Source organism: Heterocephalus glaber, unplaced genomic scaffold, assembly GCF_053883595.1.
Source record: "Heterocephalus glaber isolate CG9 unplaced genomic scaffold, H.glaber_assembly_v1.0 deba00001472, whole genome shotgun sequence".
Lineage (NCBI taxonomy): Eukaryota > Metazoa > Chordata > Mammalia > Rodentia > Bathyergidae > Heterocephalus > Heterocephalus glaber.
Window position 1 is genome coordinate 52,139,266 of NW_028258315.1, and position 15,833 is coordinate 52,155,098.

At 41.4% G+C, this 15,833-nt stretch overlaps 1 protein-coding gene across 1 annotated transcript in view; it reads left to right on the plus strand.

The window, feature by feature from the left end:
• The first annotated feature begins 7,810 nt into the window (after positions 1-7,810).
• Ppp4r2 (protein phosphatase 4 regulatory subunit 2) overlaps positions 7,811-15,833 on the plus strand; it is a 58,590-nt gene continuing 50,567 nt past the window's right edge. The window contains exons 1-2 of the mRNA XM_004854214.4: positions 7,811-8,086; positions 9,015-9,096. Coding sequence (XP_004854271.1) covers positions 8,053-8,086; positions 9,015-9,096 — 116 coding nt within the window. The 5' untranslated portion in view covers positions 7,811-8,052. The remainder of the gene's footprint in view (positions 8,087-9,014; positions 9,097-15,833) is intronic.

Here is a 15,833-nt window from a genome sequence, read left to right on the forward strand (position 1 = left end):
TCAGGCAAGAAATAATAGTGGATACTAAAACTAGTGAGTAAAAGGTTGATGAGAAATAGGATATTTACAGAGTTTCCAGGTTCACAGCTCCCTCTGAGAAAAAAAATCATTTAATTACTGTAATGGGCTGAATGGTGGTCCCTGAAAGAATATGTGATCACGTGCTGATCCTTGGAGCCTATGAATGTTGCCTTATTCAAAAGAAGGGTCTTGGCAGATGTACTTTAAGGATCTTTAGATGAGGAAATTACTCTGGATTGTTTTGTAGGCTCTTGGGGGCGAGGGATATTTGAAAAACTGAAAAGGAAGAGGCAGTGTGACCACACAGGCAGAGACTGGAGAGATGTGGCCACAAGTCAGAGAATACGGACAGCCACCCATATGCCCCAGAAGGCAAAGAATGGATTCTCTTCTAGAGCTTTTAGAGGGAGGGGAGCCCTATGCACACCTTTATGTCAGACTCCTAGTCTGCAAGAGCTGTGAAATGTATATTTCTGATGTTTTAAGCCTCCTGGTTGGTGGTAACTTGCTACAGCAGCTTACAGGAAACTAATACAATTACAGAGGGAAAAAAACAACCTTACAGAAGAGAAATCTGGCAGATACTGCCTTAATCATGTGACTCAAGTGAAAATAACTAGGAAAAGGACAAACTGAAATGATGTACCATCCAATGGGACAGAACGTAACCAGCATAACATCCCTTTACAACATCCCTGCCAGAGATGCATGGCCTGAATGTAATCACTAGGAAACACCACATAAGATTGTGAGGGACAAACTCCAGTTGCAGTCTTTCCCAGGATCAAGGCAATGAATGTGAAGGGAAGACCAAGGGACTCTCAGCTCAAAGGAGCTTTGAAAGACAGAACAACTGAGTGGAACCCAGGAGACTGGACAGGATCCTTTTCTTCTAAAGGGCCCAACTGAGTCAACTGGTGCAATTTAAGTGAGGTTTGAGGATCAGATGGTGATACTGGATCAGTGAAAGCTTATTGATCTTCAGGATAGTATGGTGATTGCATAGGAGGATGTCTTCATTGTAGGAATTACATATGAAAGTTTTTAGGAGCTTCGGCGGGGAGAGGATATGTGTTCAGAAACTTACTCTCAAACAGTTCAGGGAAAAAATGCTCTTTGTCCTGTAGTTGCAATTTTTTTGCATTTGAGATTATTTCCAAGGACAAAAGAAAGAAAACCACAAAGATTATTTTTGTCAGCCTTAACCTAAGAAAGAACTACTATATAGTTAACATTAAGTCAGAGCACTGGATTAGTTCTCACAGCAAATTGGTGACTGAGATGGCAGTATTAGCTTCAACTTAAAAATGAGGAAATGGAGGGATTTTGATATTAATAGCCATTTACATGAGTTCATACAGCCAGGAAGGGATACAGTAGGTGTTAAACCCAGATCTGTCTGATTCTAAACCCTTTTCTCTTAACCAGTACAGCACTCATTTTTATCATATTCAATTATTGAATATTGTGTGTGTATATATGTCTAACTTTTTACATGTATGTATGTGAGTTCTCCAGAGAAACACAGCCATTGAGGTGTGTGTGTGTTTGTGGAGAGAGAGAGAGAGAGAGAGAGCTGAAAAGTAGAAATGTGATTGACCAGTGTCTATCAATCCCTGTCCAGGGGAGAGAGGCAGATGCATCTCTAGCACACCCTGCTCTCCCATAGGGGTAAACTTGTGTTTGTAAAAGACACCCACAGTTGGGAAAGCCTTCCTCTCATTGCTCATTTGATTGGGCTCGACACAGCACCATCTCACTTCCTGTGTGTTATTCAGGCCCCTTGTTATTATCATTTTGGGGATCCTTGGCCCTTCTCCCTTTTGCATTGAGAGCTCTCATTGTCTGGGCTGGATGCTGCCCCACTTACATGCCACATTCTCCTGCCTTTCAGGAGGAGAACTTGTGCTCAGGACAAGGTTGAGTGGGCACTTGGCCCTTCAGCCCATCAGATATTCTGGTTGTGATAGAGTGATGCTGATCAGCAGTCTCAGCAAGCCAGCTGAAATGAGAACATCTATCTGTGAGCAGTGAAGCTGACAGAAGGAGGGAGAGAGGGGAGGGAGGGAGAGACTATGACTGCTGGGTTTGGTGAGTCCTGGACTCCATGGAATACCCTCCTCTCTGAACACATTCCCACTTTCCTGCACACAGCTCAAACTACAGTCCCTTTCGAGACTGTAGTCAGATTTCATGAGGACATCATCTAGGTGCCCCGATCTTTGCCAGTCTCCTCTCAAGCTCGGCAGCAATCATGGCTATTGCGGCACCAGAGATAACAGTCCAGGGTCTGTTTTTGCAGAGACTCTTTGTTACTTGTATTTCAATTAAAAAAAAACAAAACCGGTAAACCTTTGAAAGTCCTAGAGAAAAAAGTAAATTTTGATGGTTTTTGCGACCATTGCCATACTTGTTTAGAAATTTGTATTCATTTTATTCTTGGGGCTGGGGATTTAGCTCAGTGGTTCTGCTGCCTGCCTCGAAAGCGGAGGGACCTGAGTTCGATCCCTGGTACCAAAAAAAAAAAAAATCACTTTATTCTTTATTTTGTTCATCTTCCCAGGTCAGCTTCATCTTAGTATTCATTATCATACACAGAAAGGATGAGAAGACAAGAATAAAACAAGAAGAATAAATAACCTCCAAGCCTTTATATAGTGGCATTTAACAAATTTTTAAAAATTTGAATTTATTTTTAACTGATACATAAAAAATGTTCATATTTACAGATGTGATGTTTCAACCCATGTATACATTGTGTAAAGTTGAAGTCAGGTTAAATACATTTCCTCAAACATTTATCATTTTTATGGTGAAAACAAATTTCTTTCTTTAGCTTTTTGAAATACACAGTACATTATCACTATCTCTAGACATCCTACTGTACTGTAGCACTCCAGAGCTTACTGGTCCTATCTAACTATAACTTAGTCCTCACTGATCAAACCCTCTCCACCCTTCCCCTACTCTACCCACTACTGGTAACCACTATTCTAACATCTATAAGTTCAACTTTTTAATATTCCACATATGAGTGAGATCACGTAATAACTGACTTTCTGCGTCTGGCTTGCTTCATCTAACATAATGATCTCCAGTTCCATCAATGTTGTTACAAAGACAAAATTTTATTCTTCTTATGACTGACTAGTACTCTGTTGTGTACATGTGCAACATGTTCTTTATCTGTTTATCCATTGAAACACTTAGATTGTTTCTGTTTCTTGGCTATTGTGAATAGTACGACAGTAAACATGAGTGTGCAGATATCTATTCCCCAACATACTGATTTCCTTTCCTTTGGGTATGTACCTATTAGTGGTATTGTTTGTTCAGACTGTAGTTCTATTTTAAATTTTTGGTACCAGGAATCAAACTCGGGGCCCTGCACGTGCCAGGTAGGTGCTGCGCCGCTGGGCTACATCCCCGGCCCTATTTTTAATTTTTTGAAGAGCCTGTATACTGTTTTTAGTAATGGTTGTATTAATTTACATCCCAACTAGCCGTGTATGAGGGTTTTATTTTCTCCACATCCTCTCTAGCACTTGTTATCTTTGGTCTTTTTGATAATAACCATTTTTAATGAAGTAAGGTGATGCCTCATTGTGGTTTTGATTTTTATTTCCCCAATGGCTAATGATGTTGAGCACTTTTTCTTATACTTCTTGGCCATTTGTGTGTCTTGATTGATATCCATTTATGTCTTTTGTGCATGCATGCATGTGTGAGTTTATGTTACTGGAGATTGAAACCAGGGGCACTGTACCACTAGATACATGTTCAGCCTTTTAAAAAATTTTGTTTTGAGACAAGATCTCATTAAGCTGCCCCAGCTGGCCTTGAACTTGTGATCCTTCTGCCTTAGCCTCCTGAGTAGCCAGGATTACTAGCTTGTGCCACCACACTTGGCTAGTACACATTTTAAACTGGATTATTTTTCCTTCTGTTGTTATTGAATTTTTAAAATTCCTTATATATTCTAGATATTAATACTTTGTCAGAAGCATTTTGCAAATATTTTTTCCCATTCTGTAGGTTGTTTCCTCACTCTGTGATTTCCTTTCCTGGTAGAAATATAGTGGTATTTTAACCCAGCCTGTTCTCTGTTCTGTAACTCACATAGACTGGTTGTTGGTTTTTCTAGATTTTTCCTCAATCTCTTCTCCTTGTTCCTTCCCACAGATCCATCTCAGAACAGCCAAACACCAGTAGTTCTCCCTGAGGTTTTAAAAAGATCCTCTCCACTGTTCTCTGACATAGTCCTGGCTGTTTTCTTTCTTCCATTTCTCTTTCTGTCTCCCTATTTCATCACCTACTTGGTGTTTCTCCAAATTCACGCTTTTTCCCTTTGTGCACAACCGTGGCCATGAGCCTGCACCTTGCTAGTCTTTCTGCATGTTCATAATGGTTTAAGGTCTGTCTTCCCCATTAGCCCATGAACTCCATGGGAGGAAGAGAGACTGACTACTAACCACTGTCTTCTCCCCAGCACCCAGGAGCCCTTCACAGACTAGTCCCCTTTTTGATATCACTGCCTCTGCCTGGAGGGCTCTTCTCTGTTGGTGGAAATCTTTTCCCGTCTTTAAATAAAACCTTTCTAAAAAAGCAACTTCCACCCCTGTCTGGAAAAGATTTCACAGGCCTCTGAAACCTGATTTGCATACTTGCTTTCCACCTTACCTCAGGGTCAAGGCAGCTGGCTTCACCTAGGACCCCCCCAGAAGCAAATGAATAGTCCAGAGCAGAAGCCCCAGTATGTTTTACTACCTAGTGTCAGAAATCCTATACCAGCCAGTGGTGATGATGCATATCTGTAATGCCAGCACTTTGGGAGGCTAAGGCAGGAGGATCACAACTTTGAGTCCAGCAAGGGCAACTTAGCAATTTATTGAGACTTTGTCTCAAAATAAAAAAAAAATTAAAAAGAAGCTGGGAATATAGCTCATTGTGAAGGCACTGGGTTCAATTCTCATTACTGCCAAAAAACAGAAACAAAAAATGTCATTTCCTCTGCCATACTCATTGAAGTACTTTGATTCAGTGTGGAAGATTTTACAGCAGCATGACTCCCAGGAAGCCAAGATGGTTAGGGAAGATTGTGGAGGCTGCCTGCCACACTTTAATTCTGTTTTCCTCCATGGGAATTAGCAAGGATTAATAGGAACTTCTAGCAATGCAGGCACTGGGATACCTCCTGCCTGGAGAAGAATTCTAAGGAAGAAGGAAGTAATGAATGAAAGAAAGTAATTCGCCAGCCTCATCTTTTGCCTCTTCTCCCTTTGCAGTCTTGACTTCCAAACACTGGAGAAGTTGTGTGACAAGAGATAGTGCACAGAGCCATGACAATCTAAGGGACTCCGGGAAAGTCTCCCAGAGGAAGTGGTGTTTAAACTGAGACCTGAATTTTGAGAGGAAGGTAGCTCTGTGAATTGCAGGGGAAGAACTTTCAAATTGAAAAAATTTAGGTGCACAGATCTTGGGACGGAAGAGAGCTGGAGGTGTAGCTCAGTGTAGAGTACTTGCCTAGCATGTTTGAGATTCTGGTTTCCATCCCTAGCACTGCAAATACTAAATACTAAATAAACTAAAATACTAAATAAACAACAACATAGGCAGAGCAAAACAAAACAAAAAAGAAATAAGAGAAAAGAACTCAGTGAGTTCTGAAAGGCCATAAGAAATTCAGTGTGACTAAAGCTGACAGGATGAAAGGGACAAAGTATGAAAAATTGACTTTTTTCTCTCATAGAAAGTTCTAATAAGATTTTTTGTAATAACAGAATTTTCTTTATCTGCACCAAACAGTACAGAAACCACAAGCTACACATGGCTATTGAGGACTTGAAACATGGTTTAGTGTGACAGAGCTGGATTTTATTAAGGAATTCAGTACCTGACTTTTATTTTATTTTTTGGAAGCAAAACATTTATCGGTACATTTTAGATATACATAATGATAACACTCATCATAGGGAATTTGTACCTGTACATGATATATCCTGCCTCTTCTCCTTTTCCCATTCCCTTCCTCAGCACCCCCTCCCCTCCCTATATACAAAAGCTTTTTTTCCATTTTTCCTTCTATTCTTACTTTTTTTCTTGTCCCTTTCTTCCTTTCCTCCTCTCCCCTCCCTTGTTCTCCTTCCCATTTGAACATTTTCTTCCCATTTCTCAATATCTACTATACATTTTAGTCCTTATTTCCATTTTTGGTTTCTCACACCAGAGAAACAATGTGGTATTTAAACTCATGTCCGATTTATTTCACTTAAGGCTACAGTTTCAAGGTTCATCCATTTAGCTAGAAATGTCTGAAACTCATCCTTCTTTATGGCAGAATAGTACTCCATTGGATAAAACAACCACATCTTTATTCATTCGTTGGTTGATGGGCATTTGAGCTGTTTCCAAGATTTAGCTATTACAAACTGTGCCGCTATAAACATGAGTGTGTGTATACTGGAAGAGCTGAATTTTAAATTTCATTAATTTTAATTAAGTTGAAATACCTGCACTTGACTAGTTGCAACTGTATTGTTTAGCACAGCTCTTACAGTAAGAGACTTGTCTGAATAGTAGTCAAGGAGACGGAGAAGGCAAGGCTGTACTTTGCTATGCAGGCAGTGGGCCCTTCAAACCACAAGAAACCACAACAAATTAACACCAGTGCATGATAAGCGCTAGCCAAGGGCTTGATGATATTATTCCATTACCTCTCCCTGCAAGAATATTTGTAATTGAGCTGGATACTGGAAGGGGAGTCTAAAGACAGACACAGGGGACTGGTTCTAAGATGGCAAAATTTGAGAGAAGTACATCTACCACCTAGCACCAGGGCCAAGGCCACTATCTTTTAAGAGAATTAACAGTGTAGTGGCTGTGTCCAAACTTACACCTTTTGAAGTAAGTCAAACGACAGAATTCCTAACTCCCTTCCTCTATCCCTTGGTTCCATGACTTTGTGGTAGGCTTTGGGAAGACTAGGTGAAAGAATTGAGCACCTCCTAAAAGCTCACAAAAAAAAGTATTAAAATGTGTGTACATTGGTTGGAAACCAGAGGTTTTGGGTTCTGGATTCTGCTACTGTCTTGCCATGCTTTTGTCTCAGTTTAACCATTTGCCTGCTTCCTGGGCATTCATGTAACGTAGTAATAACCACCAGGATAAAAAAAACAGCAGCTACGTTAACTGAGTGCTTTCAAATTCCAAGCAGTGTTCTAAATATTTCATATTCACCACTTCAACTCAGTCCTCAGGGCTGTTCTTTACAATCTCCATTTCATAAATAAGAAAAATGAAGGTCCATGAGTTTCGGTAAACTAGTCCAAGGTCACACAGGGAGAAAGTAGTTGAGCTGGGATTCGAATCTGCCTGATTACAAACCCCGGGCTTTTAACCACTTCGCAGTGTGCACTGCTTCTCTTCCCGGGTGGGCTAGTGACGAAGGGTGAGTTCAGGCAGGGCTGGGTCGGAGTAATATGAGTGATGTTTCCAATGCGCACTCTGAACGTGACGTGTACACACGTCACCAGGCTCACACAGCCACTGTACAGATTGGAAAACGAGGCTCAAGAGAGGCGAAGCGACTGGCTCAAGGTCGTACAGCTAGCAGAAGGCAGGGAATCGAAGCAGAGGAGCCCGCCGTGGAGGCTCGGGGCCCTGCCGGTCCGCGCAGGGAGGTGGAGACTCCTCAGCGCGACTCCGCCCGCGCGCCCCGGCGCCACGCCTCCGCCGCGCACGCGCTCTGGGCCGGGCTGGGCCGTAGGGCAGGCGGCGGCGGGGAGCATGCGCGCTGTGACGTGCTGGGCGCCATGTTGGAGGGCTGGTGGTAGCGGCTTGGGGAGGTGCTCGCTCTCTCGGTCTCGCTCTGTCGCTCGCTTCCCCCGGCTCCCTTCGGTGCCTCCCCCCGGTCGCCTGCGTGCCGGAGCGTGTGCAAGGGAGGGGGAGGGTGTCGGGGGGGTGGGGGGAGGCGCTCCGGTCCCCGGGAGACCCGCGGAGGGAGGCGGAGGCTGCGAGTGACTCCGGGAAGCCATGGACGTCGAGAGGCTGCAGGAGGCGCTCAAAGGTGGGGGTGGCCGCCCCCGCTCCCTTCCTCCTCACCCCAGCGGCCTTCTCTCCTCTTCTTGCGGGGCAGGGGGCTGGGCGGGCCGGGCCGGGCCGGGCCGGGCCGGGGACGCGCTTGCCCGGCGCCCATCCCCCTCCGCCTCCCCGGGGGCGGGGAGCCCCGTGGGCAGCTCCCTCCCGCCCCGCGCCGGGCTTTGTGTCGGCCGCCGGCGTCTGGGCTGGGGGAGGGGAGCGGGACGCTCTCGCGGGGGTGCCCGGCCCTTCTGCCCCAGCGGGGACGGGTTCGAAGCCCCCTCCCTCGGCGGCCCGGCTAGGTCCTTCGCCAGGCCCCTCGCAGGCCTACAGTTGGGGTGAGAAGTGAAGGGAGGCGGCAGAGCAACTTTAAAGTTGTCTCAGGGAGCCTTTTTCAGGGCTTTTGAAGTCCTCTTTCCACGCGCCCTAATTTTAAGGTGGTCGCCTTCAAAGCAACAGGCTTGAGAACCACGATTCTCTTAACTTGTAATAAGAGTGAATTCAGCGTTTTGAGACTTACTCTTTGACGTTCAGAATCATTTGGGCATGGGTACTTGGTGTAGTTGGTATTTTCTCAAAAGGCAAGTCTTCGGACTTCATTGAGATAAACAATTGTGGGAGTCTTGGCCTGGGAATTTTTAATCTTAACTGCATTCCTATATGGATTCTACTTCCGGTGTTCCTCCACGACCACACTTTGAGAAACACTGCGTGAAGATTTGGACAAGTTCAATACTCCTGTTAGGATTTTTGAGAAGAGAGTAAAGTGTTTGAAGTCGAACTTGGGGCGGGGGGGTGAAGTGAATATTTTTTTGAGGCTGATTTTTAAAAATTGTGTCTAATGTAGGGAAGGAATGGGAATAAAGTTTGTTTTTAAAGGACACTTGAGAAAACTGATATTTCTTTTCTTCCCTTAGATTTTGAGAAAAGGGGCAAAAAGGAAGTTTGTCCTGTCCTGGATCAGTTTCTTTGTCATGTAGCCAAGACTGGAGAAACAATGTGAGTTGAAAACGTATTTGTTGTTACAGAGCTATCATTCACAGTTGCTTAGGAAAGGGGAAAAAAGGTGTATTCTGAAAGAAATAATGCATCTGTCTAAATAGGCAGAGACCTGCTATTTAAAGAAGGTATTAAGTGTAGCTGGGATTGGGGGTGCACACCTGTAATCCCAGCAACTCTTGAGGCAGAGGCAGGAGGATCTCAAATTGCTGGCCAGCCTGGGTGACTTAGTGAAGCCCTGCCTCAAAAGGACTAGAGATGAAATTTGGTAGAGTATTTGCCTAGCATGTGTGAAACCCTTGGTTTAATCTGTAGTACTCCAGAGGGGAACAAAAAAGATTGTATATTTATGCATGCTCTGCAATGAGTATTTGAAGTCTATGTTAAAGTTTTCTGTGTTTCTATACTTAGGCAAACTTACAGAATTATAAGTCTGAAAAAAGTAGGAAGGCCCTTATAACTCTTTTTGACTTTAGCAAAGAGGCTTATTCCCAGAATTTTGTGGCTTTGTTTTGTTGTTGTTGTTATTTTCTCAGGTAGTCCTGTCTTCAGCTTTTTGTTTTCATATTTATATATGTGGGTGTTTGAAGTGTAACTTCTCTTTATTGTCTTGAGGACTCAGACTGGTTATCTGACAGATTCCAGATGCTAAAGTTTAGGCTGTCCTGTAAACTTTCAAGGATAGCTAACTTGTTACATATGCTCAGCATTTTATTAGGCTTGTGTCCAAATGTCAGTCTGAAACTTTTATTAAACGTAGGGCTAGTTACAGAAAGAAAATTCTAGTTCATCATTTGTCACTTGGTGGTACTAGTTTTCACACTCTGACCAAGTTAATTTTTAGAGGACAGTACATCTTTGTCTTTATTATAGTCTGGTGGGGTGGTGGGGAGCAGGAAGGGAAATAATTTCTTTGGAGTTCAGTGTTACTAAGTGGGATTTCAGTTTAACAATGTAGCTTTCAACACATAATATATAATTTTTCTGTCTTTATCACCAAGTGTTCGTTTCTCACAAGATTTGCTTATGATTATAGTCTGGCTTTAAAATAACTAGCCTGATTGTAGGAAAAAAAACCTCAGATGCTGTAATGAATGCGTGATATAATGGTTATGTATATAAGTTGCACCTCTTTAATGTTGGATTAAAATACATCAATCAGGGCTGGAGATTTAGCTCAGTGGCACCTGCCTCGAAAGTACAAGGTCCTGAGTTCGATCCTCAGTACCTAAATAAAGTACATCAGTCAGCCAGGCGTAGTGTTACAAGCCCAGAATTCCAGATATTTGGGAAGCTGAGGCAGGAGAAGCACAAGTTGGATTGCAGCTTGGTGAGACCCTGCCTCAAAACTTAAAAGGGGTCTGGGAGTATAGCTCAATGGTTAGACTGCTTACCTAGAGTATATGAGATTCTGGGTTCATTGCCCAGTGCATGTACGTGTATATGTATGTGTGTGTGTGTGCATATGTGTGTCTTTTAGTTAGTTTTCTGGTCACTGAGATGCAGTATCTGACACCCATGACTTAAAAGGGGAGGTTTAATTTTATTGTGACTCATGTATTAGACCATGGTCATTGGGCTCCAAAGAAGAAGTAGGGTGCCAGAGGGGCTTGGCAGAAGAGAAGCTGCTCATACCGTGATAGTCAAGAAGCCCAGTGCTAAGCTAGGTGTGGTGGTGCACACTTATAATCCCAGCACTTGGGAGGCTGGGGGCAAGTTTGAGGCCACCCTAGGCTACATAGTGAGTTAAAGGCCACCCTGAACTACATGGGAGTGCCTGCTTTAGAGAAGCAGAGATCTAAGGAGGAGCTCGGTGGGAAAGGAAGTACACCCCTCTAGGTCATGCCCCCAGTGACTTTTCTGACCAAACTCCACCTCCTAACAGCAAGTGAGCTGTACTGTACCCCCATAAATCAGTCACCTTCCAAAAATCTGTATGAGTGCATCAGGCTTTTGGGAGACATCTAGATATAAACCATAACAATATGTGATATATATATATATATATATATATATGTAATACAGTACATATCAACGTAATGTGACTGTGTTCAATGTTAACATTTGTCTTACATTTTAAAAGTGGAATCCTTTAGTGAAAAATACCATTTTTACCTCAATTGTAAACTTTTATGGAACATCCTGATTTTTAAAAATTGATGCAAAACAACAAATTTGTTGTTTAAAAATGACTAGGTATCTACTATCTTTCAAAAATATACTAATTGCTAAAATATAAATGCTAAGCTTGCCACTGTTGCCTTGAATTGCTGGTTGGTCCAAACATTTCTTTATACTATCAGAGGAGAAGCAGCTTCTTATTTCAGAAAAATTGTGATCCATAAAATTATCTCAAACTATTTGGAGATACTTAAAAACTTCTTACTCAGTTTATTAGGTTTGTACAGTTGCGTTACCTTTTAGATGAAATACATTGGCTGTGAATGTATGAATAGTTGAAAATGAATGGAAGATAGCTTTTTTAATATTGTCTTCTAGATCACTAAGTGGCTGGGGAAATGATCTAGTATAGTAGTTATTATAGTTACTACAGTAGTTTCTTGTCCTGATAGAGGACTTGTAGTCACCTACCCCCCATCTTACATTAGGTGTCTATGTATTTACAAGAATGTTTTGTATTGAAATTTAATGTTTATAATTTGGCTTTCACATTTGGTGTATGTGAGTGCAGGGAAATCAAACCTAGGGCCTTGCATGTGCTAGGCAGTCAAGCCCTCTTAGCACTGAGCACCTCCGAAGCTCAGTTTTCCTTCCTTCCTTCCTTCCTTCCTTCCTTCCTTCCTTCCTTCCTTCCTTCCTTCCTCCCTTCCTCCCTCCCTTCCTTCCTCCCTTCCTTCCTCCCTTCCTTCCTCCCTCCCTTCCTCCCTCCCTCTCTCCCTCTGTCCCTCTCTCCCTCTCTCTCTCTCTCTTTCTCTTTCTCCCTCCCTCCCTGCCTCCCTGCGTCCCTTCCTGCCTTTCCTGCCTTCCCTCCCTCCCCCCCCTCCTTCCCTCTCTCCCTCCCTCCCTCCCTCCCTCCCTCCCTCCCTCCCTCCCTTCCTTCCTTCCTGCTGGGGATTGAACCTGAGTTCTTGTGCATGCTAGGCAGGTGCTTTGTACTACTGCGCTACATTTCCAGCCTAATTTCTTTTTACCATTATGTGCATATCTAAATTTTTGATGTTAAGATTTGCAATTTATGTCTTCATTTTATGACTAAAGATTGTAAAAATTGAAGCAAGAATGAAGAAACAGTTCAGATGTTTTAGGTGGGTAGCTGGCTTGTTTAAGAATTCATAGTTCTGACTATTTTTATTGGTATATGATAGCAAGAAAGCATTAGGTTTCTGAAACATGTTGCAGTGTAGTGTGCTTATTTTTCTTTTTAAAAATTGCTTTCACACTTGAGTTTCAGCTTTAGAGATTGTAGAATTTCAGGTGTAGACTTGCTGAGGAAGAGGTTGTAGGGAAATCTAAGAGCATTGGAACAATGTATCTTTCTAGTCTATTAAAATTACCTATAAACATCTAATTTAGAAAGCTAGGAAAGATGCCAGGACATGGGACACTAAATTGTTATGAAGAAGGGTATTACATATTTATGTAACTAAAACAGTCCCTAAATGAGTTATTTCTGATCATTTCAAAAATACTTTGTTGAAAAGATTATTATTATCATTATTGGCTGTACTAGGGATCTAACCCAGGACCTTGAGCATGCTAGGTGAGCATTCTACCACTGAGCTAAGTCCCCAGCGCTCTGTCATGGTATTTAACATGAAACAACTTTTGGGAACATTTTCTTGAGGAGTGCTTGTTTTTCTGAAAGTTACACAGTTCACAACAGTGCTGAATATATAGTAGGTGCTGAATAAACAGGTGTGAAGGGTTTCAGTCCTGAATTAAAACATTTGATGAATTTGTCATGGAATGAAAGGTATTTGATGGGTTTAAGTTGCCATTTGTTTTGATAGCCAGATTGTCCTTTTAACATGACTCTAGCAGTCTTAGGTAGTATCCTTGTTTGCTGGTATAAGAATATTTTAAGAATCCCTGTCTTCTTTTAGTGGGAAGTGATTATGGATACTAAACTTGCCTATTATTACTGAATTGGTTGTTTCTATGCTGTTCATTGGGCATACTAGATAAAATGCTTTATTGAGACTTGTAATTCAAAATCCAAAGTATAGAGTTGTTATCTTATTCCATGTCAAAAATGCTGGTTTTCAAGGAACACAAATATCCCATAATTACTATAATATTACACAACAGAAAGTTATACTGCTATTCACTGCCACTGATTCAATTGATATGTGTTAAAACATTTTTTACATAAATTCACTCAATTCCTAGAAAAAACGTAATTGCATAAATGTTATCTGAGCACATTACTATAACATTCTTTTTTAGCTGTCATTTTTGTCTTAGTTTTGCAGTAGCTTTGTATCAAATGTTAAACATCAGTCCTTATATCCATGGTAAGTGTCTCTGGTCATTTTAGTTAGCTGAGTCTCGAGCTGGGATTTAGCTCAGTGGTTCCGCTGCCTGCCTCACAAGTGCAAGGTCCTGAGTTCGATCACCGGTACCAAAAGAAAAAAAATTTGAGCTGGGGATTTAGCACAGTGGCACTGTGCCTGCCTCGCAAGCGCAAGGTCCCAAGTTCGATCCCTGTTACAAAAAAAAAAAATGCTTAAGACAAACTGAGTCTCCTGCTCTAATGTATATGAGTGTCTATATATTGTGTGTAATATATATATTCATATATATGTATATTTGTGTGTTTGCCTATGTATGCCTGCCCACACATGCACGTGGCAGGGATGGCACCCAGGGCCTCAGGCATGCTAGGCAATGGCTTTGCTACTTAGCTACATCCCCAGCCATCTTTGATAGTTTAGCATAGGAACAATATTTGTGGAGGTATGTATGCCTTATATCTGTGTATGTGTGTCTTTTCTATGTATGCCTTGTATATCTGTGTCCTTTATACTTGAAGGTCACTTGGACCAGAACTCTTTGGCTCATGTTTTCATCCTTAAAAGTGTGCTAATTCTAGTTTCCTGCACTTAATAGGTTACTGTGAAAAATAACAATGGTCATCTAGTATTTTTTAACCTTAGAAACCGCCTACTTTTCATTCTTTGCTTCCTAAAAGATTTTTAAGTACAGTATGTTTTCTAGTTGTGTTTTTAAAAACATTTTTTGAAAAATGTTGGTCATTTTGGGTCAGTATACTTAAGTATGTGGTGTGTTCTTACAGTATATATATATATTTTTTTTTTAAACAAATTTTTAAAGAAATTCCAGGAAAGTGGTTCTTGAGTTAGTTTTGCTTTTCAAGGATTCCTTGTGTTTCGTTTTGTTTCTTTTCTTTTCTTTTGGTTTTTGAGACAGGGTCTCACACTGTAAGTTAGACTAGCCTCACTACCCACTACAGACTGACTACTTACTATGTAGCTCAGGCTGGGCTCGAACTCAGGGCAGTCCTCTCAGACTCCTGAGTGCAGGGATTATAGAAGTGCACCACCACCATGCCTGGCTTCCTTATGTTTCTACATTGAATCTTCATTGCATATTTTGGCTTGATTTTTTTTTTTTTTTTTTTTTTTTCTTTTGAGACAGTCTCACTTTGTAGTTCAGATTGGCCTTGAACTGACTATGTAGCCCAGGCTGGCTCTACTGTGATCCTCTTGTCTAAGCTTTCTGAGTACTGAGATTACAGTCATGCACTGCTGACCAGTTCTTTTAAAAAACAGCATTTTAAAGGTGTGATTGACATAGAATATACTGCATTTAATGAAAATCTAGTTTAGTGAGTTTTGACTTCTATACTCATGAAACCATCACCACAATCAAGATTGTAAATGTGCAGTCATTACTCATGGAAAGTTATCTATGTATACTCCTTTCCTCCAGGCAGCTTTTTGTCACCTTGAATTAGTTTGCACATTCCAGAATTTTATGTCACTGGTCATAGAGGATGTATTTGTTGTCTTTTAATCAACATAATTTGAAGTTGGGACATATTTATATGGATATCAGCAAATCATTCCTTTTTCTGTGTAGTATTCCTTGCATGGGTGTGCCTTAGGGTTTTATGCTTTTCACCAGTTGATGGGCATTTGGTTTATTTCCAGTTTTTTCTATTCTGCTTGCAAAGCTGCCCTGAACATTTGTGTTTAAGACTTTATATGAATATAGCATTTTATCTTGAATAAATACATGGGAATGGAAGGATCATATGCTAGATGTAACTTTTATGAAACTTCAAAGTGTTTTCCAGGGAGGTTATATCAGTTTGTATTTCCATCACAAATTTTTCCAACACTAAACTATGGTCAGTATTTTTGAGAGGTGGGTGAGGTGGTACTGGGGATTGAACCCAAAACCCTTTTTTTTTGGTACTGGGGATCAAACTTGGATCCTTGCGCTTGCGAAGCAGACAGCAGAACCACTGAGCTAAATCCCCGGCCCCCAAAACCCTTTTTTCGTGCTACTATTTATGTTTTGCTTGATACGTACTATATAGTGGTTTTAATTTGCATTTGCCCAATGACTGATGATGGTTGAGCATCTTTTATTTGCCATCTTTACCTCATTGGTAAAGTGACTGTTCAAATTTTTGCCCATTTTGAAGTCAATTAAATTGTTTGGTGAGTTTTGAGAGTTCAGTGTGTATTCCAAATTTAAGTCTTTTATCTGACATGATTTGCAAGTACTCTGTTTTATGGCTTGCCTTT